This window comes from Mus caroli, unplaced genomic scaffold, assembly GCF_978045245.1.
Source record: "Mus caroli unplaced genomic scaffold, Mus_caroli_1 scaffold_12, whole genome shotgun sequence".
NCBI lineage: Eukaryota > Metazoa > Chordata > Mammalia > Rodentia > Muridae > Mus > Mus caroli.
Window position 1 is genome coordinate 24,312,803 of NW_028227267.1, and position 19,746 is coordinate 24,332,548.

Consider the following 19,746-nt stretch of genomic DNA (forward strand, 5'->3'; position numbering starts at 1 on the left):
ACTCACTAAGTTACATGCTATCCCTGAACACGTGCTTTAATCCATACAGACCTTGAACTTGTAATCCTGCCTCAGCTTTTGCAGTAGCTTAGATTGCAGGCCTGAACCACAAGTATATCTGTGACCAGAACTTGCCTTTGTAACAGACTATGTGCCAATCCTAATGATAATGCTGTTGTTTGGGAACACACGTTAGAGTTAAATTGATTACTTAAAAACTAAACAGTTGGGCTGGAGAGATGGCTCAGTGGTTAAGAGCACTGACTGCTCTTCCAAAGGTCCTGAGTTCAATTCCCAGCAACCACATGGTGGCTCACAACCATCTGTAATGGGATCTGATGTCCTCTTCTGGTGTCTGAAGACAGCTACAGTGTCCTCATATAAATAAAATAAATCTTAAAAAAAAACTAAACAGTTTTAAGTAAGATAATAACCTCTTGTTTAAAAAGAGTCTTTCAGTGTTGAGAATGGCGGCAGATACCTGTTACCTAGCACTCAGGAGGGTGAGACAGGATGTTAGCTGGTTCAAGGCCAGCCTGGGTTACATAGCCTGTCTCAAAAAAAAAAGTTTATGAAGCAGTAATCTCTGTACTACTCTCAGACTACAACTCTTCTTTTATCACTATGTTTTGCAAATAATTTTTTGTTGTTGTTGTTTTTTTTTTTTTTTCGAGACAGGGTTTCTCTGTATAGTCCTGGCTGTCCTGGAAATGTCCTGGAACTCACTCTGTAGACCAGGCTGGCCTCGAACTCAGAAATCCGCCTGTTTCTGCCTCCCAAGTGCTGGGATTAAAGGCATGTGCCCGGCACAAATAATTTTTAATATTAATTAGATATCATGTCTGTGGTATTGCTTGCTTATTTACATGTATATTTTAGTTATAATATTGTACTTTTACAGGTTTAGAATAGGAAATTTTTTTATGGTTAAACCCAAAATAGCAAGGCTCTTTTGTAACTTTAAATATAATGTACATTCTAGAATCTCTAAATAATTTGATTTTATATATATACACACATGCACATACAAATACATGTCTCTTCTAACTAGTGGCTTGTCAGTGAGATTAGCTTATAAGACTGCATAAAGGCATTGTATTAAAATGATGAACATCTTATGAAGCTGTCATTATCTTAATAATAGATATATTGTGTCTGCTTTCCATGCAAATTTTTTAAATCTTGAGATTTAAAGGTATTTTGTTTCATTTAAGGAAGTTAATATTCTCTTATGCAGGTGATAATTGATGACCAGTTACCTGTTGATCATAAAGGAGAATTGCTGTGTTCTTATTCCAACAATAAAAGTGAATTGTGGGTGTCACTTATAGAGAAAGCATACATGAAAGTTATGGGAGGATATGATTTCCCAGGATCCAACTCAGTAAGTCACGGATATATATTATAGACACCTATAGTTTATAAAGTTTAAAGTTGATAGAGGTTTTTGTTTGTGGGAAAATGATAAGGGTACCTATTTTCTTATGTAAGGATAAGAAGCATAATTTGCATTGTGCTGCAAATTATGTATCCAGAAAAGCCTAAAATATATGTGTCTGCTATGATATTGAGATACAGAGCAGTGCATTTTTCCAGGTCAAATGAGGAGTGGGTATCATACTGATTTTTTTTCTCATTAACTTATTTATTCATTTACATCCCTATCACTCCTTCATCCCCCACCCCCCACAGTCTCTCCCCTGATCTTTAAAAAAGAGCAGAAAAGCAACTTAACTTCCTCTTCAGATTTATACCTATCAAGAGCATTATGCCAAATCAAATGAGCTTTAATAGCTCTCCCGAGGATTTTATTAACTGAAATGTGTTTATGTTTCAGAATATTGATCTGCATGCACTGACTGGGTGGATACCAGAAAGGATTGCCATGCATTCAGATAGCCAGACGTTCAGTAAGGATAACTCATTCAGAATGCTTTATCAAAGGTAATTGTATTTCCTGCCCTTTCTCCTTTTGTTTCATTTCCTCCCCCTCTCCCTTCTGTCTTCCTTTTGAAGTAAGCAAGGCTGTCTAAAGGCATCATGCTTTATTTAGAAGAGAGATTGCAAAGCTGTCACCTTTTGTGTTTTGACAAAACAACGTGGTGCAGGTGGAACTCCCCTTGTGATCTTCCTGCCTCAGCATTCTGAGTGTTGGGGTCACCTCTGCACACCGTGCTCCAGCAGGAGCACTCATTGTCAGTTACACAGACTCCACTGTGTGTGCTGCCACCAGCCTTAGTTATCGTCAATAGTGGCTACAGTTAATCCAGATTTTAGAAAATCCAAAGGAATTGAATATGGAATACAGAGTGTGGAAAAACTATATGCTCCTACTAGTACTTCTCAAGTTTGAGGGAAGATGGGAAAAGAAAGAAAGTCTTGAGAGTTTAAGCTGTAAGTGGGTAATTTATATGGAGGTACAGGGAATTTTCCAAATCATAACAAACACAATCAAAGGTAGGAAACCCTGTGATTTGGTAAGCCAGATCTCTTTTGGAAAAGTAAATTTGTTATTTCATATTTTCATCCTTATTGTAAGCTGAAAATACAGCATTTGTTTTTCTTCACTGATAGATTTTTGCTTGAGAATTAAGTTATTCTGGGGGGAAAAAAAAGGAAATAATTCATGTTAGGATAGCCAGTTTTTAAAAAGGTTTTAAATTTGAAGTTTTCATGTATGCCAGTGGAGAGTACAGGAAAGATAGTGTGATCTGAGGTTTCAAATGCATTTCTTTAATTCCTCATGTTGGGGCTTCTGCAGATTTCACAAAGGACATGTCCTCATCACCGCATCGACGGGAGTGATGACTGAAGCTGAAGGGGAGAAGTGGGGCCTGGTTCCCACTCATGCCTATGCAGTTTTGGATATTAGAGAGTTCAAGGTTACGCCTTATAATTTTCTCTTATTTGTTTTCTTGATTGATAAGATGTTATAGTATCGCAATGATGGTCAGACTTTAGAGCCATCCTAGGAGTGTAAACAGCCCAGACTCTACCATTAGAAATTAGGAGGTAAAATTAGGAAAATGAAATTCAGTGACAGTAGAGATAGTGACAGCAGAACAGGGATGCCACCATACTTTCTTCCTTTCCATAGAAGTCACCACCATTGAGATGAATACACCGCTCTCAAGGTTAGTCATTGTAGAGAGGTATAGAAGATAAGTACCTGTGAAAGGAAAAGGAGAAAGATGGCTAGAAATAAGAGATGCCATGGATCTGTGTGCACATGGTCTCTCTTCTGCAACGTCTTTGCACACTGACAGGCCTTTAGACCCTTTCTCAGTATGTGCTGCAGCTAAGGTCTTAGAATAGGTGACCTCATTACTTTTCAGGTTATTGTCATTTTTGAATGAACAGCTGATGAGCTCTCTGTACTAGAAGACACAAGTGTTATTAAATGCCCTTAATTGAACAGAGAGACTTGGTCATTCAGCTAAAACAGTACTCATTATTTGTTAATTAAACTTGGTGTTAATTAAGTTGGCATACAGAAATAGGTCATTTAATCCCAGGATATAATCCAAGAAATTTGTGATTTTGTTGTTATGCAGACATAATAGTGTATATACAGAAGCCTAGATGATATGGTCTACTACACAGCTAGGCAATATTGTGTCTGTCTGTCTGTCTTGCTCCTAGGGCCTTCAGGAAGAAATACAAGATTAAATCAAACACAAGAGAAAATGGCGCAACAGGAAACACAAGATATGTGAAGCTGTTGTTAGCTTAAGGCATACAGTTTTACAGTTAAGGCTTTTTTTTTTGAGACAGGGTTTTGCCATGTATCCCAGGCTGGCCTTGAACTCATAACCCATCTGCCCAGCCTCCCAACTCCCAAGTACTGGGATTACAGGTATGTGCCACCATGTCTGGCTTTTTTTTTTTCCTCAGTAGAAGTATATTCTAAAATATTAACAACCCCCCCTAAATACAGGGAGTATATAAATTGTGCCATAAATATTTGTCATTATTAGGTATTGTTCACTGTACATGATTACATGTGCTATACTATACTCTTGACAGTTGACAGTACAATGGGTTTGTTTTTACAAACCTCACAATAAAAGAAAACCATACATTAAAAAAGAGGTGAATAAAAGATAAAATTCTAGAACTCAAGAGACAGGATAGGAAGCAAATTAAAGGCCAGCCTAGGCTACATAGTTTCTTTGGGATATGTAATAAGACCTTTCAAACAACAAATACATAATACTTAACAGTAATAACTGTTATTCATAGTATTTTGGCCAGTGATTGTGTTGAGTTCAGTTCTAATCAAACAAGCCATCTGGTTTATTTAGTTATAAATGTGTAATGCACTCTGACATTAGGATGGCTGTGATGTCACTAAACAGCAGGAATTTTCAGAAACTATAACTGTGTGTTCACTGTGGTACATAAGGTCCATCTCTGGCCAAGTGCTGTTGTGACACATGATTGTATAGGAATGGGAGGCAGTATGAGCCTGCCACAACTGTTAAACTTTATGATTCCACTGGACTAGCAGGCATGAGGTCATAGATTTGGTCTTCAATTAGGCAGGATTCCAGCCCCATATGTGCTATATAAAATTGTGTATTTCCTTAAACATAGCAACAAAATTGATTCCTTAAAGTATAAATGATGTAAAGCAGGAAAGCTGAAAGGTGCGCTTTGCTTTAGACTGGAGTTTTCTACACACAGGAGTGCTGCAGTTAGTGGTCACTATACAGTCCTGAGCTCCTTTTCTTGTTAGTCTCCTTGAGGTGTCAGTGCAGTGTGAAGAGAGTAAGATAGCATCTTCACACTGCATGTGACTTAACTTTGTACAGATAGAGAAACAACAGACTTTCTAGTGACAAATTATCCGCCATGAGTTGCATAGTATTGATTTCCTAACTGTGATTCTGTAAAGACATTCTTTACTGGAGTATATGTAAACAAAATAAACTGTGGCCCAGTAATATATTTCATTAATAGTTACTTTCAAGTTGCAGATTGTAGCATTGTTACCCAGCTGGAGCAGATTTTATAGCCTGTGGAGTGCCCCATTTTAAATTTGTATGTGAACGTTGTGCTGTCAACGTTGATCTTTGCCCACAAAATTGAAGCTTTAACTAGGGTTCTCTGTGTCTGAGTCTGAACCTTTCCTGGGTTCTTCCTTTACTGTGTGGTTTCGTTTCTGATGTATTTAATCTTTGAAACATTTACTCAAATCTGACTTTTTTCTCAAATCTGACATCTTCCTTCCTTCCTTCCTTCCTTCCTTCCTCCCTCCCTCCCTTCCTCCCTCCCTCCCTCCCTCCTTTTCCTTGTCCTCATCTTCTTCCTCCTCCTTTCTTCTTCTTTTTAGCAGGATGTGTTACTGTGTTGCTCTAGTTGGCCTGGAACTTGGAGAGCTGTCTGCCTCTGCCTTTCAAGTGCTAAGATTAAAAGGCACATGCCACCGTGTCCTGCCAACTTTAAATTTCTTTTATGTTACTAGGCCTACAATACTTTATTTTGTATATAGTATTAAAGCTACAATCTCATTTGTGACATTTTCCACTTAGGATTTTCTTATATTAATACATTCCTATTTGTGCGTGTGTGCATGCCTGCGTGCGTGTAACATTCTTGCACAATCTGCAATCTTCATTTCAGTTTTCCCTACTCCTTTGAGTCATTTCTATGTCTTTTCCTGGAGGGAGTGTTCCTTACTTTACTCTCAGGCTCATCTGTGGTTCAAGCTTTGCTTTTCAGTCCACACAGCCTTACAGCATTTCTTACCTATCTAAGGCTTTCTCCTTTGCTGGGAATAGCTAGAACTGGGATGTTGCAGCATATGCCAAGCTTTCTAAAATTCTCTTTAATTTCTTCCTCTATTCTGGGTTAAATTGCTGTTTTTCTGTTTACCAGTAAGTATCTGCAGCCATATGCTCTTGATGTTTCTGATGCCTGAGATATGCCTCTGAAAAGTTTAGCAGAATTTTCTACTCTTTCATGTTCCCCTTTTATTAAGTGTTAAGTAATTAAAGTTCAGTCTAAGAGTATTATAACTATATATAAGAGTATATAAGTATGTGGTAAATCTCTTTGTTGTTAATCATTTTGTTTTGTTGTCTCTTAATACAGGGGCTGAGATTTATTCAGTTAAAAAACCCTTGGAGCCATTTACGCTGGAAAGGAAGGTACAGTGAGAATGATGTGAAAAACTGGACCCCAGAATTGCAAAAGTATTTAAACTTTGATCCCCGAACAGCTCAGAAAATAGATAATGGTAAGTGTGTCTGTAATTTACTGCCATTTTAGGAGTGTGAGGGGTGTACAAGTGTATATGTGCATATGCACATGGAGGCCACGATTCAACAATAGGCATCTTCCTTTCCACTCAACAAGGAGCTCACTGACTGGTTAAATTGTCTGGCCAGCAAGACCCCAGGCTCCACCTGTCTTTGCCTCCCCAGCATACACTGGTAACCCAGCTTCTATGTGAGTGCTGGAGATGGAGCTCAGGTCATCATGCTTGTTCAGGAAGCACCCTATGGACTGAGCCAACTCCCCAGTCTGTCTATTTATTTTTGTGTTTTGCCTGCGTCTATGTATGTGCGCCACATATGTACAGTGCCTGCAGAAGTCAAAAGAGAGCGCCAGATCCCCTGGAACTAGACACAGTGTGGGTTCCGGAAACCAAATCCATGCCCTCCACAGGAGCAGCAAGTGTCTTTAACCACTGAGCTAACTCTGTAGCTTCACCTGCCTTCAGTGTCATTTCTAAATAACCTGTTTCCAAGATGAGGTGTACTTAGACAGTCTTAACAGTCTCTTTTATTTTTATTTTATTTGACGTATATAGGTGTTTGCCTACATGCATATCTTGCACTGTGTGTGTTCTTGGTGCCCTTAGAGGTGGATCCCTAAAACTTGAATTAGAAAACATTGCTAGTCATCATGTGGGTGCTGGGAGAGAATCTGGGCCCTTTGAAGAGTAGCCAGGTGCTCTTAACCATTGAACTTCTTCCAGCTTGCTTAATTTGTTTATTGCTAATTTCTTTTAGATTAACAAAGACATTTAATTTTTAGGAATATTTTGGATTTCCTGGGATGATCTTTGCCAGTATTATGATGTAGTTTATTTGAGTTGGAATCCAGCTCTTTTTAAAGAATCAACTTGCATTCACAGGTAAGTTTTTATACATTTTAGACTATGCTTTATAATGTTCTCTACGTTTGAAAGATTTAAAAAAAATTTTAAATTATGTGGAGATAGGAATGGGGCTTTGTCCATGAGTACATGTGTCTGGGAGACTAGAAGAGGGGGTTGGGTGCTCTGGAGCTGGAGTTATAGACAGTTGTAAGCTGCCCAGGGTGGGTGCTGGGAACTGAACTGTGGTTATCTGCAGCAGCAGTACATGCTCTTAACAACAAGCTGCCTTTCCAGTGCCTATTCCCCACATCAAAAATTTCAAATAGTGATCAAATCAGGAGGATCATCAACCCTTCTTTGTCATTGCCAGTAGCCATTTTTTTTTTTTTACTACTTTATTACACCAAAAACGTTTTAAAGGATAAAACAGAAATCCTGATAGCTGTTATGTGCACACCTTTAATCCCAGCTCTTGGGAGGCAGAGGCAGGCAAATTTCTGGGTTCAGGGTCAGTTTGGTCTACAGAGTGAGTTTTAGAACAGCCAGGGCTACACAGAGAAACCCTATCTTAATCAATCAATCAATAATAATAAATAATAAATAAACAACCCTGATAGCTTAATTGCATTTGAAACACATCACTATCTAAAGTAGTATTTAAAAGGTTAGCCATGAACAGGAGAGATGGCTGAACAGTTGAAAGTTCTTGTTCCTGCAGAGAACCCAGGTTCAGTTCCCAGCACCCACAAAGTGACTCGCAGCCATCTGCAGATAATTCTCGGGGATCTGATGCCCTCTTCTGAACTCTGTAGGCACCAAGCAAACAGACATGTAGGCCAAACATTCATACTTCTAAAATTAAAAAAAAATCAAAAATATTTATTTTTAAAAATGTTTATCTGCATGAGAAATTTAATCATTGATGTCTTTTTGTTTATTTTTAGTACTTGGGATGCTAAACAAGGACCTGTGAAAGATGCTTATAGCCTGGCCAACAACCCCCAGTACAAATTGGAGGTGCAGTGTCCACAAGGGGGTGCTGCAGTTTGGGTTTTGCTTAGTAGACACATAACAGACAAGGTACAGATATCCTTCTAATGACACACCCACAATTCAGAAATTCTTTCAAATATAACTAACTGTTAGGTCCATAATTTTATCACTATTCATTTCCATTTATATAAGCGCTCTGAAAATGTTTTCTCAAGTAAATGAGTGTCATTAGGTAGATTTTATTTTTTTTATTTTTTTTATATTTTATATTTTGTTTTATTTTTATTTTTTACTGGTCCAGTGGATTGGAGAGGACTTTATTTGGTCCCAGGGTAAATTTCCTTATTTTATAATTAGATATTGAAGTCTTATTCAGATTCCCTAAAGGAGGAGCTTGCTTTTCAATGAGAACATGAAGGTTGATACATTCTTTAAAACTTATTAAATTACTATATTCTGGAAGGGATTTGAAAAGTAGGTCATTAGTTTTGATTGTAGAAAGGCTAATTATAATCTTAATCATTTACATAGTAGTCATTTATTCAGAAAAAATATGGCTTCTATAGAACTAAATAGCTGAGGTGCTCTTGAAAATTAGTTTTCTAAACACTTAGAATAGAGAACATCTTGAGTCCATTTTCCTAACCACTGTGGATTCTCTGTGATTTTAGGATGACTTTGCAAATAACCGTGAGTTTATCACAATGGTTGTGTACAAGACTGATGGCAAGAAGGTTTACTACCCAGGTAAGCTCTGCTGAGCACATGCTGCAGCATTCTCGGACACTGAGCTGGAGAGGAAAGGCTTATGTCGATGGCATGCAGAAATCAATTATAATTATGCTGGTAGACTAACAAAACCCAGCAAAGCATACTGGGTATTTAGGTTGGTGTATATGTAAAATGTTTTAATTTTGAAACTCTTAAAATTTAGACTTACATATTTTTGTACATAATCATCAGAACTTAATTTCTAAAATGTGCCAAGGTTTATAAAGCATCAAAAAGGGAACAGAGGTAAAATGACATGGTCTGATTTGTCTTTTTAAGAGCATTGGGTTTCTTCTAAGCATTTATTACAGCCCCAAATGAGGCAGTTTTATTTGAGAAATGCTGGTGGCTTGACCTTGGGTATTGGGTAGTTGTAGAGTAAGACCAAGAGGACAGATTTGAATTTCAGTAGGATTGTATAAGGAGTTCCTGAGCTGATGTAGGCTGATTCTGGGTATTTTGTTTTATTTTTTAAGTAAAAGCAAGCTGTAGTAGTTATTAAGATGGGTAAGCATTGGTCATATCTTAAGATTTCGTTACAGAGTAAACTCGGAAGTTAATTTTTGGCTTGTTAAATTTGAGGCAATAAGACTTCCGGGTAAGGGTGCCAAGTGGGCAGTTGATTTGAGGTGGGGGCTTGAGGTCCAGCTCGATGAGTCAGGCACAGGAGGAGGTAGCATCTGAAGCCTGGACTCTGTAAATCCTTCTGAGAAAAGCCACAGCTAGAGCTGGATGCCCGGGACGTGCATCTGTAGCTGAGCAGAGGAGTTGGTACTGTTACTAGAAAACTCAGTCAGGATGTGATGAAGCAATTGATGGTACAGTGAGGCTTGATAGAATCTTAGCAGAGGAGATACTCCAAGAGGAAAAGAGCACACCTCTATCTCCTGCTGTCCAAGAGGTCAGAGAAGATGCAGTTGGACTTAGCATTGTGTAATCATTGTTGACCTTGATTGTTGAGAAAAGGTCAGGAAGGTAGGGCTGGAGAGGATAAGTCATAGAGGAAAAGATGCATTCTTCACCATTACACTGGTCAGCACAGGCACTGAGCCTCACCAGTCAGTCTCTCTCAGTTCTGCAGTTGGCATGACACATGAAGTCCAGTGGGCAATACCAAGTCAAACTAGCTATTTTCAAATGTTGATCATTATGTAACTAAAAAAAAAAAACAAAACCACACAAATATTTTCCTAGCATGAAAATTTTACATGGTTTTATACTTTGAAATACATTTACTACTACTTTTACTTTTAAAACTTAAAAGGGTTTTTTTTCTTATGTTTTCTTAATTGAACAGTGCCCCCCTCTTTTCTGTGAAATTTTTTCAGGATACTTCTAGGGTACAGTTTTATTTTCATCACACTAGGTAGTTTTGCTCTCCATTAATGAAAGAATAAACAGGAGACACAAATTGAAAACTTAGCCCATGGGCTGGTGAGATGGCTCAGTAGATAAAGGTTGTCTTCTGCCAAGCCTGAGAGCCTGCATTCAGTCCCTGCGACCCATATGGTGGAGGGGGAGAAATGACTCAAGTGACCCTCTGACTTCCACGCTGGGTGTGCAGACAAACAAATCACTGTTAACAAACAACCCTTTATAAAAGTCAGAGAAAAATCCCTACCAAATCACTGATTGGCGAAAGGAAAATAAGATGAGACATTAAAGGGGGACTTTAAGAAGCTAGTTTAACATGGCTAAGGTTTATTTAGTTCTACATTAGGGGTGGGTAATGTTAATAGATGTGTTTATATGCTTTTTTGTATCTTAAAAGACAAAGCTAATCCTGACTTTGAAAATCTTTTCTGTAAACATGATGTCTGTGCAGCTGACCCACCTCCATACATTGATGGGATTCGAATTAACAGCCCTCATTACTTAACTAAGATAAAGCTGACCACGCCCGGGACTCACACCTTCACCCTAGTGGTTTCTCAGTATGAGAAACAGAATACGATTCATTACACAGTCCGGGTAAGAGTCGTCAACCGTGAACCATGTAGTGCAAAATACAGTGAGACAGAGTTTATGACAGGCTCTGCTTTCAATGTGGGATCACGAAGTGTTTTCTCTGAGACAGACTCTTGCTATGCATTTTAGCCTAGCTTTCTAGCCCAGGCTGTCTTGAATTCATATACTCTGACCTCAACTTCTGGAGTGCTAGGGGAAAAAATCTATTTCTGAAAATCATTTTCTACTTTTATATTTTTATCAATTAAGTAATTATGCTTTCTGGGAAAAAAAAGTGAGTTGTGCTGGGTAGTCCTGGCAAACACTTTTAATCCCAGAATTTGGAGGTAGAGGCAGGTGGATCTCTGAGTTTGAGGTCAGATCTATAGAACAAGTTCCAGGACAGCCAGGACTACACAGAGAAACTGCCTGGAAAATCCAAAAAAAAAAATTGTATTTTACTTTGAGTAACATTTTGAATGAACATATTTTCTTCATAATGGTTTATTCCTGAGATGTAGATTAATAAATGCAATTAAATGACAATTTTCAATAGGGCATGATGGTGGAGGCAGCACACACCTATAATCCCAGAGGCAAGAGAATCTCAAGTTAAATGCTAGCTTGAAACCTCACCTTAAACCCCCTCAAACAAAAACAATTTTAACTGTTTTTATTACACTGCTGTCACATTGCTGGGAAGGTCACTTGCAATTTTCTTGTACATAGGATTGTCACATATAAGGAATTCAATTTGGATGGATTTTTAATGATAAAAGACATTAGGAACTGTTTAATATTTCTTGGCTCTTCAGTCAGAGAAGCCAATTGTCCTGAGTCATACACTGTGACAGTCAAGACAAACCCCTGGTTCCTGGGTACTTCAGTGTGACTTGATCCCAACTAGTATTTGAGGTGTGGAATAGTGGAATAGATCAGTGTGCTATGACGTTTCTCAGGATAATCTTCAGTGGGCCTGTTTCCTTTGTTTAAATCTAGGTGTATTCAGCCTGCAGCTTTACTTTTTCGAAGATCCCTTCACCATATACCTTATCCAAACGGGTAAGGAATTCTGTGGATTGCAATCTGTTTGTAGCCTTTAGAAATTTACTTCCTTTCATTTCTCATTATTAAGTAAACTGTCTTAGGAGTTTTACAGAAATACAAGGGAAACTACTGTTTATTTTGGTCCGAATACAAGATCTGTGTTGTGAGTACAGTGAGCAGGATTGTTTCTGTGGAAATAGAAACATGTAATTCTAGAGAGAGAATTAGCTGTATTTTTGCTTGTTAGCAGTCCACGGAGATGAACTCCGAGAGAATTTGAAAATAGCTTGCAGTGTGGGTAAAACAGATGTGCAGAAGATTCCCGAGAGAATTTCTGGCAGGGAGAGAGATTTTATACTTGAGAGGTGGGGTACAGTAAAGCAGCTCGGGTGGGTGAAGACTTGACTGGCTGTGACAAACCAGAGTGGAGAAATCAGAGTGTGAAATTTACTAATACAGAAACTCTACTTTACAGATAAATGGAAAGTGGAGTGGTCAAAGTGCTGGAGGATGCGGAAATTTTCAGGAGACTCACAAAAATAACCCCATCTACCAATTCCATATAGATAAGACTGGACCGTTACTGATTGAGCTGAGAGGACCAAGGTTTGTATGAGTAGCCGTGTGTGTGTGTGTGTGTGTGTGTTGTGCGAGTGTGCGCCCCATGAATGTTAGGCATTCACCCTGCCACTGAGCTTTATCCTAAGCTGTATCCTCACTGACTCCGAATCATCCTTAGTTTTAAGTTAATGAGGATATGTTAGATCCGATGTGTGGATAGTGATGGCACTACAGGTAGAGGCCAGTCGTCAGTAAGTGGTATGGAATTCAGCATCCACACACATATAATAGTGATTTGACCCATCTCACATCAGGGCTAAAACTCAGTTCTAGGTTACAGATTAGATATAGTACAAATGGATATCTGGTATGAAACGCAGATCAACATGTTTTTCTATGAGTGAGCGGTTCTTGGAATGCCATATGGGCCATATACTATTACATGAACTTAGATTCTATTCCTGGCTTGCTTCTGTTGTGTAGGCTTTTCTGTCAATTACAGTGATAATATTTCATTTAGAAATGCATGTGAAATGATAAGTTTAGCCTGGAGTGATGGTACAATGCCTTTAATTCCAGCACTCAGGTGGCAGAAGCAGGCAGCTCTTTGTGAGTTTGAGGCCAGCTTGGTCTATGTAGTGAGTTCCAGGACAGTCAGGGCTAATTAATGAGACCTGTCTCAAAAGCAATGAAACAAAAAGTATGTTTTAAGGTAAGCTTAATGCATTATTTGTCTTTATGGATTCAATTTCAAAACTAGGTAGAAATCATGAGTGAAAATGGTATACATAATTTCAGAGTACTGTTTTCTTTTGGTAAAATTGGAGCATATATATATGCATAGAAATGTTTTATATAAGGTGTATTTGAAACTGCTTACTAATACAGGAATGCTGTTTGATTTTAACACTAGGCAATACAGTGTTGGATTTGAGGTTGTAGCAGTTTCCATAATGGGAGATCCTGGTCCTCATGGCTTTCAGAGGAAATCTAGTGGTGACTATAGGTAACGTTGGCATTTGTGTTCAGTTTACACTTTGTGGGGCATGATAGTCTACAAACCTTATTCTCATTTTCCCTGAATATAGGTGTGGATTTTGCTACTTAGAACTGGAAAACATACCTGCTGGGATCTTTAATATCATCCCCAGTACTTTTTTGCCTAAACAAGAAGGACCTTTTTTCTTGGACTTTAATAGTACTGTCCCCATCAAGACAACACAACTCCAATGACCGAGAACTCTCAGCTATTACTGGATTCCATATTTCCCAGTCTACAGCTCTTCAGACAAGGAGACAAATCACGATGGTGAACCATCAGAATGGAATTAAATCAAAAGCATGTTACGGAGTCTGGTGCTTGTTGTGGTGTTTGGTAAGGATTTTAGATAGCGAGAATTACCTTAATCACCTGAAATACTGTTTACATGGTTTTGTGCATACAGAGCAGGCATGTACTCAGTGGCTGGCTCTGTAAATTACAGGCTAGATTCAGCCATCACTGGGAGATGCTTTTGCTAATAGGACATGAGGAGGACAATGAGGACCACAGGTCTACTGAGTGCAAGAGCAGCCTATTTTAGGATCTTGAAATACTTATGTTTCCTGTTTTTACAGAGCACGTACGTTTAGCCCATTTATGTTGACCCCACCATACATCTAAAGCAACTAATTACCAAATGAATTAGGTCACTGCAACTAATTTGAATTTTTCATTGTGTCTTTAAATGTTTATTGTTGCGTAGATGTTAAGCTTTAAAAAAAACGCTGTTTAGCTTAGCATGGAGATGCTCAGGCTTAAGAATGAAGGTTGTCAGTGTTAGATGCATTGTCCATTGTAGAGAGAACTGAAGTATATTTACTGTTGCCGTTCTTAGTTCTTAGCAGGTTGGTGAATGTAGCAATCAGACTGGAAATGCTGAGGTTTAACGGTAGGGGTTTTAATTGCTCTGTAGTCAGTGCTTTCATCATGGGGACTTGGGGAGTCCTTGAGAATTTAGTATATGGTGACTGAGTTATACAGCATTCATAAAAAGTGAGTGGTCAGGAATTAGTGTTTACATAAAATCATCACTGCAGATTGATGCTCAAGATTTTCAAGTTCTGGAAAATAGGATGGGATCTGTCATTGTCTCGACTTTATAATTATCAAATCTATTTCTACTGCCTTTGATTGAAATAAAATATTTATACTTATGGAAACTGTATGTAGTTTAATGTCCAGAACTTGATTTTATGTCCCTGTAGAAGAAGACAGACATGCATAGAAATACTTGCTTCAAGAATAAAACCAATGAGATTTCACTTGGCTAAAATTAGCCACATGAACTTACTAAATATGAGTTAATTTCTGCCCTCAAAAACATAATAGAAAGCTGTGAGGCCACTCAATGGCACAGCACTTGGCTTAGCCCTGAGTTCAATCCCCAGCACACATACACACCACAAACAAACAAAAACCCAGCAGAGAAGACCTATATTTAAAGTGTTGACTCTTGATATAGGTAAGGCTCAACACACACTTTCAAGACCTGTCATCTGAATGCCATAAACACAGAACAGAGAAATAGCTAGGAGCTATTTTTACTATGAACTTATTCACCTTGCATATTCTTTTTAATCTTCTCATTGGCTTTATTACTGCTTTTTACAACAGGGGAAACAAGCCTGAACGGTCTTGCTTTAGGTTCAAAAGCTTTAACCCGGGGCCGCCCTGATTTAGTGGCCCACCTGCTTTCTATGTGGGGACAGCAGGCTGGAATCGGTAGTAGGAATATGACTCTATTGAATCAGAAGCACCATTGTGGAACAGATTTTAAAATGAGAAATAGCTAGAGAGAGGAAGGTGGTTCAGGGATCTAATTTCAATATACACATAGATGCTCAGACTTAAAGAAGAAACTCCTCTTACCCCCCACCCTCACCCCACACACAAGGTAAAGGAAATTATCACTATTCTAGAATTAGCAGTACATGGTTCAGTTATTGTGGTCACCTCAAAAAAAATCAAACATGAGCTGGAGGGCCAAAAACTGAAATTGGCTAAATTTCAGAAATGGTAACTTGAGAGACACGGAGGAGGACAGGTGTGAGAGTGAGTCCCCAACATGGCAGAGGAGGCTGAGATGACAAGAGTGGCACTGCTCTAATCTGGAAGCGTGAAGGGAGACAGGCAAGGAAGTGACCATGAGGCAGGGTCGAAGGTTTCTGACCTTCCTGCTGTGGGAGACAGGGTGAGAGGAACCAAAGCAGGAAGGTATGCTGTGAAATGCCTGTGCCCACAGAAGGGATATAGCACTAAACTTCCCAACACGAGAATATTCTGTTTTCTAGTCTCTGCCAGAAATAGACTACACAACTTTACCTCAGAAATGTTGACAGGAAGGGGAAATGAGCAGTGCCTCACTGTCAGAACAGAGCAATTGAAAGGGACTCCCACCAACTCTGAGATGGAATTTAACAGGCAAAGCACTTATGATCACTCGGCACTTAATCCCACAGCACATTTCAGTATGTAGCATATACATGATAAAGTCCAGTACTGGGGGCTGAAGAGATGGTCAATGGTTAAGAACACTGGCTGTTCTTCCAAAGGTCCTAAGTTCAATTCCCAGCAACCACATGGTGGCTCACAGCCATCTGTAATGGAATCTGATACCCTCTTCTGGTTTGTCTGAGGACAGCTACTCTCAGATTTCCATTAGAAAAAGTACCTTAGTGCCACAAATTAAGTCAGACTGAGTAGATGAGACCATATAACAGTATGTTCCCCCTGCCCCTAAGACTATGCTGGCCAGTGAAACTAAAAGCTTCTCTTCTCGGGACTGTCACCTGGAACTGCCTGCCTGTCTCTTCTCAGTGCTCACCTTTGTAACAGCAAAAGTGGGAATTCTAATCCAGACCTTGGTATGTGAGCTAAAATTTCCAGGCTCCATCATCACCTTACCTGAAAAGGAGAACAGATGCCCCCAGCACCCATGATCTTTCTTAACAAGGCAAGAGGAGAAGACAGACAACAGTGGACTTTCTCATCGGAAGTCACAAAGTCTTCTCAGCTTTTATTACACTCAAGGTAATAAAACAAGTACAAAATAACCTTGTAATAAGGATACTGTGTCCATCAATAAAAAAGAAACCACTAGTGTATGAAGAGCTATACACACATGGCTAAAATTAACAGTTGTAAATGGGGAGTTGTTTTCTTTTTTCTTTTCTTTCAGAAATGGTAGATTAATAAAACAGGACAAATAAAATACAGTGCTCTAAATATGCATAACCATAAGCACTATGTCTAGACACTACTATTAGCATAACAGATCCATTGCTTCTATTTACCAACCATGCCCATTCCCTCCTAGCTTTAAGGACAGCTTCCTCTAAGGAATACTAGGTGCAGCATAAACCTTAAATAATCTCAGGTATTGTAGGAATTACAGTCTACAGAGAAATGAACTCCTTGTCAATCTAGATCAGAGCAATGGCAACCATTCCTCACATGCACTTCTCTTAGAATAAAGCCCCTTGGCTGGCAGGCTAAGCTCAGGCTACAAACTGCCCCCAGCCACAGATCCCCTCTATGATATCTACGTCCCCACATTGGCATTCACCGTCCCCAACCCTAAAAAGTGCAGTTCATGGTAGCTTTCCTAGGAAATGGTTCAACAGGTTTCCCAGAAGACAGGCTTCTGAAAGCCCTCTGAGCGAGCACCAGCGGTGGTGATGAGGAACTGTGTTCCAGCACTGTTGTTGCAGCAGTGTGTTCTGAACACTTGAGTTTGTGTGTGTGTGTGTGTGTGTGCCCTGTGATGTAATGGAGAGAACATCTGTTTCCCCAAGAAGAAGGGGAAGTGGGGATAGAGATGAAGGCTGCTGACCCCAGTCTGGCTAAGTGTCCAGCTCTCCTCCTGGCCCTGCAGGTTCTTTCTCAGAAACTAGTTATTGCTTCCACGCTGCCACTACAGGGAATGCTCTGCAAAGACCGTGACCCTCCCTGGTCACGGTTTACCTGCAATGGCTCTGCTCCGAAAAGCACACCAGCCCAAGAGCTCTTACCAGAGGGAAAATGTTTAGCCCTCAAGGTCACTGAAACTTGGTTAGTGCAGTTTAGAGTAAATGCATACTATTTGGCTTCTTATGTTAAATGATTATTGGCACAATGTTCTTGAATTTCATGTATAAATATGATCTGCACATAGGCCATAGCCCTTGGGTGGATCAGCCAATCTGCACCATTTTTATGTCAGCCATAATTCCATCTCTTCCTTTTGAGCACTGTAGGGAGAGCTGCTTCATCCGGGTTTCCAAGGCCTGGCCCTCAAGGGACGTGCTGCTTTGGCTCCTGCTCCTGCCACTGCCGCCGTTGGTGCTGCTGAGAACACGGTTGTTGTTGGCTTTGTCACTCATTTTATTCTCGGCCCCTTCTGCTCTGTCTCCTGCAGAGATACAAAGATTGCCAAATGGGGGCGGTCAGTTTCAAGAGTTCCATAGGCACCAGCATCAGCCACCTGAGCCCTCTGCCATTCCTGCTGCCCAGCATACATCTCAGAGGTTCTCCAGCACTGGGTGGCACACGACGCGCACTCACTAATCGGTTCTTAGAGATGAGATGTACCATTCTCATTTTACAGCTAGGAAGTGAACCTCTCCAACAGGAACTTGCCGAGAGGACTGTGCTTAGGGGAGACATGGGACCTGAGTTCTGCTTGGTTGAAGTTGGCCAGGACCGTAGAAGGGCATAGACAGTGCACAAGTTGAGCTGCAACCTACCTCGTTCGACCTCACATTCAGGGGAGGAGGCCCCACTGCATTCACTTCGAGGACCCAGTATTGGGAACATCATCCCAAATTCTGACAGGGACACAGGGCTGGGCAGATCCAGGCTGCCGGGCCTTGCCACTGCAGGGAACTGGTCAGGTATTTCAGACGGACTTGTCGGTCCCGAACTAAAGCTGGACACAGACTGGGTTTCCGAGTCATCTTCAGACACCAAGTTGCTGCAGTTGTCATCTTCAAAGGCTTCTGATGCCACTGTGATGAGAGAGGACATTAATCACATGGGATCTGCCAGGTAGTAGCCCAGTCCCTCAATGCCTGCAGACATGCTCTCTGCTGGACATGCTCACACAACATGGAGCCTGCAGGACCTGCATCGCTCCTGAACCTGGCTGACCAGAACAGTTTGAAAGGAAGTGCCTTGTCCAGCATATACAAAGGCCTGAGTTCCATCCCCAGCGCTGAAGGAAAAGGGAAGGTAAATTCAGACTAGCCCTTTGTAATGTAGCCTCTACTGGGCAGTCTCGGAAGGAAGACAGAAGCAGCAAGAGCTGCTGGAAGGAGGGGTAGGCCCGGGTGAGATGTCTGATAACTTCTGATCTCAACAGACACGCTACAAAGTACAGTGTTCCTTTCCAGTATTCTAGCTGACCCTGAGTTTGTGGACAGAAGAACTGAGGCTCAGAGACAGGCCATTCTTGTTTTCAAAACCTCTTCAGCCTGCACTCTTAAGATCCTTCCTGGTTCCCATTGTGCCTGTGACCGTCTTTAAACATGGCCTAGCATTCCAGAGAGGATTGATACAAGTACTGTGCTAGGAAATGGGTCCAGATCTGAACTCATATCCTAACGCCACTGCTGACTGTGTGGCCTTGTAAGTTACTTGACTGCCCAGCTTCAGGATGCTCTGTGCACAGGATTAATGAGGTAATATGTAAAGTAACTCAATACATAGGCATTGGTTACATTTTAGTTTCATTTCCCTTCAACCTGGCAATTCAGCATTTGTTGATGGCCTTTAACACTTGCAGAAGGTGGGGCCAGAGACGCTCTTCCAGAGGACCCAGGTTTGATTTCCAGCACTTACATGGCAGCTAATAACTAATTCCACAAGACCCAGTATCCTCTTCTGATAGCAGGCAATTATGTGGTATACATAGATTCATGTGGGAAAGATACAAATTATTTTTTTTAATAATAGTAATAAGGAAAAGGAAAAAAAAAAAAAGAGTCGCTGAGGAGGAAGCCTAAGCACACAGGAAAGGGAGAGCAGTAGTTTTCTTGATTAACGGAAGCTACGTCAATCCTATCATTTCTGCACAGGATATCCCTGAACAGAGGAGACCCATGTGCTCAGACCCTAGGGAGAGCTGCCAGGTGTCTTCTCAGCACCCTGTGTAGCAGAGTAGACCCTCATTATGCAGCTGACACAGCAAACACATCAAGGCCCCTCTGTCCCCCATCGTTGGTGAAATGGGAACTGAATCAAATCTGGATCGCAAGTCCCTATTACACCTTTCCTCAGAACTCCTTAAAGTCTTGAATGC

General features: G+C 40.3%; 2 protein-coding genes across 6 annotated transcripts in view; one reads left to right on the plus strand and one right to left on the minus strand.

The window, feature by feature from the left end:
* Nucleotides 1–14,629, plus strand: part of Capn7 (calpain 7) — a 34,098-nt gene extending 19,469 nt beyond the window's left edge. For 4 of the 5 annotated variants that reach the window (XM_021182003.2, XM_085828536.1, XM_085828537.1 and 1 more), the window contains 12 exons: nucleotides 1,238–1,384; nucleotides 1,838–1,944; nucleotides 2,762–2,882; nucleotides 6,097–6,241; nucleotides 7,045–7,144; nucleotides 8,053–8,188; nucleotides 8,773–8,848; nucleotides 10,698–10,843; nucleotides 11,819–11,881; nucleotides 12,342–12,472; nucleotides 13,341–13,433; nucleotides 13,516–14,629. In XM_021182003.2, the coding sequence (XP_021037662.1) occupies nucleotides 1,238–1,384; nucleotides 1,838–1,944; nucleotides 2,762–2,882; nucleotides 6,097–6,241; nucleotides 7,045–7,144; nucleotides 8,053–8,188; nucleotides 8,773–8,848; nucleotides 10,698–10,843; nucleotides 11,819–11,881; nucleotides 12,342–12,472; nucleotides 13,341–13,433; nucleotides 13,516–13,660 (1,410 nt within the window). In that variant the 3' untranslated portion in view covers nucleotides 13,661–14,629. The remainder of the gene's footprint in view (nucleotides 1–1,237; nucleotides 1,385–1,837; nucleotides 1,945–2,761; nucleotides 2,883–6,096; nucleotides 6,242–7,044; nucleotides 7,145–8,052; nucleotides 8,189–8,772; nucleotides 8,849–10,697; nucleotides 10,844–11,818; nucleotides 11,882–12,341; nucleotides 12,473–13,340; nucleotides 13,434–13,515) is intronic. The other variant, XM_085828539.1, reaches the window with a different exon arrangement.
* A 1,831-nt stretch (nucleotides 14,630–16,460) lies between these two features.
* Nucleotides 16,461–19,746, minus strand: part of Sh3bp5 (SH3 domain binding protein 5) — a 61,688-nt gene continuing 58,402 nt past the window's right edge. The window contains exons 8-9 of the mRNA XM_021182302.3: nucleotides 18,194–18,454; nucleotides 16,461–17,859 (exon numbers count right to left, since the gene is read on the minus strand). Of these exons, the coding sequence (XP_021037961.1) occupies nucleotides 17,642–17,859; nucleotides 18,194–18,454 (479 nt within the window). The 3' untranslated portion in view covers nucleotides 16,461–17,641. The remainder of the gene's footprint in view (nucleotides 17,860–18,193; nucleotides 18,455–19,746) is intronic.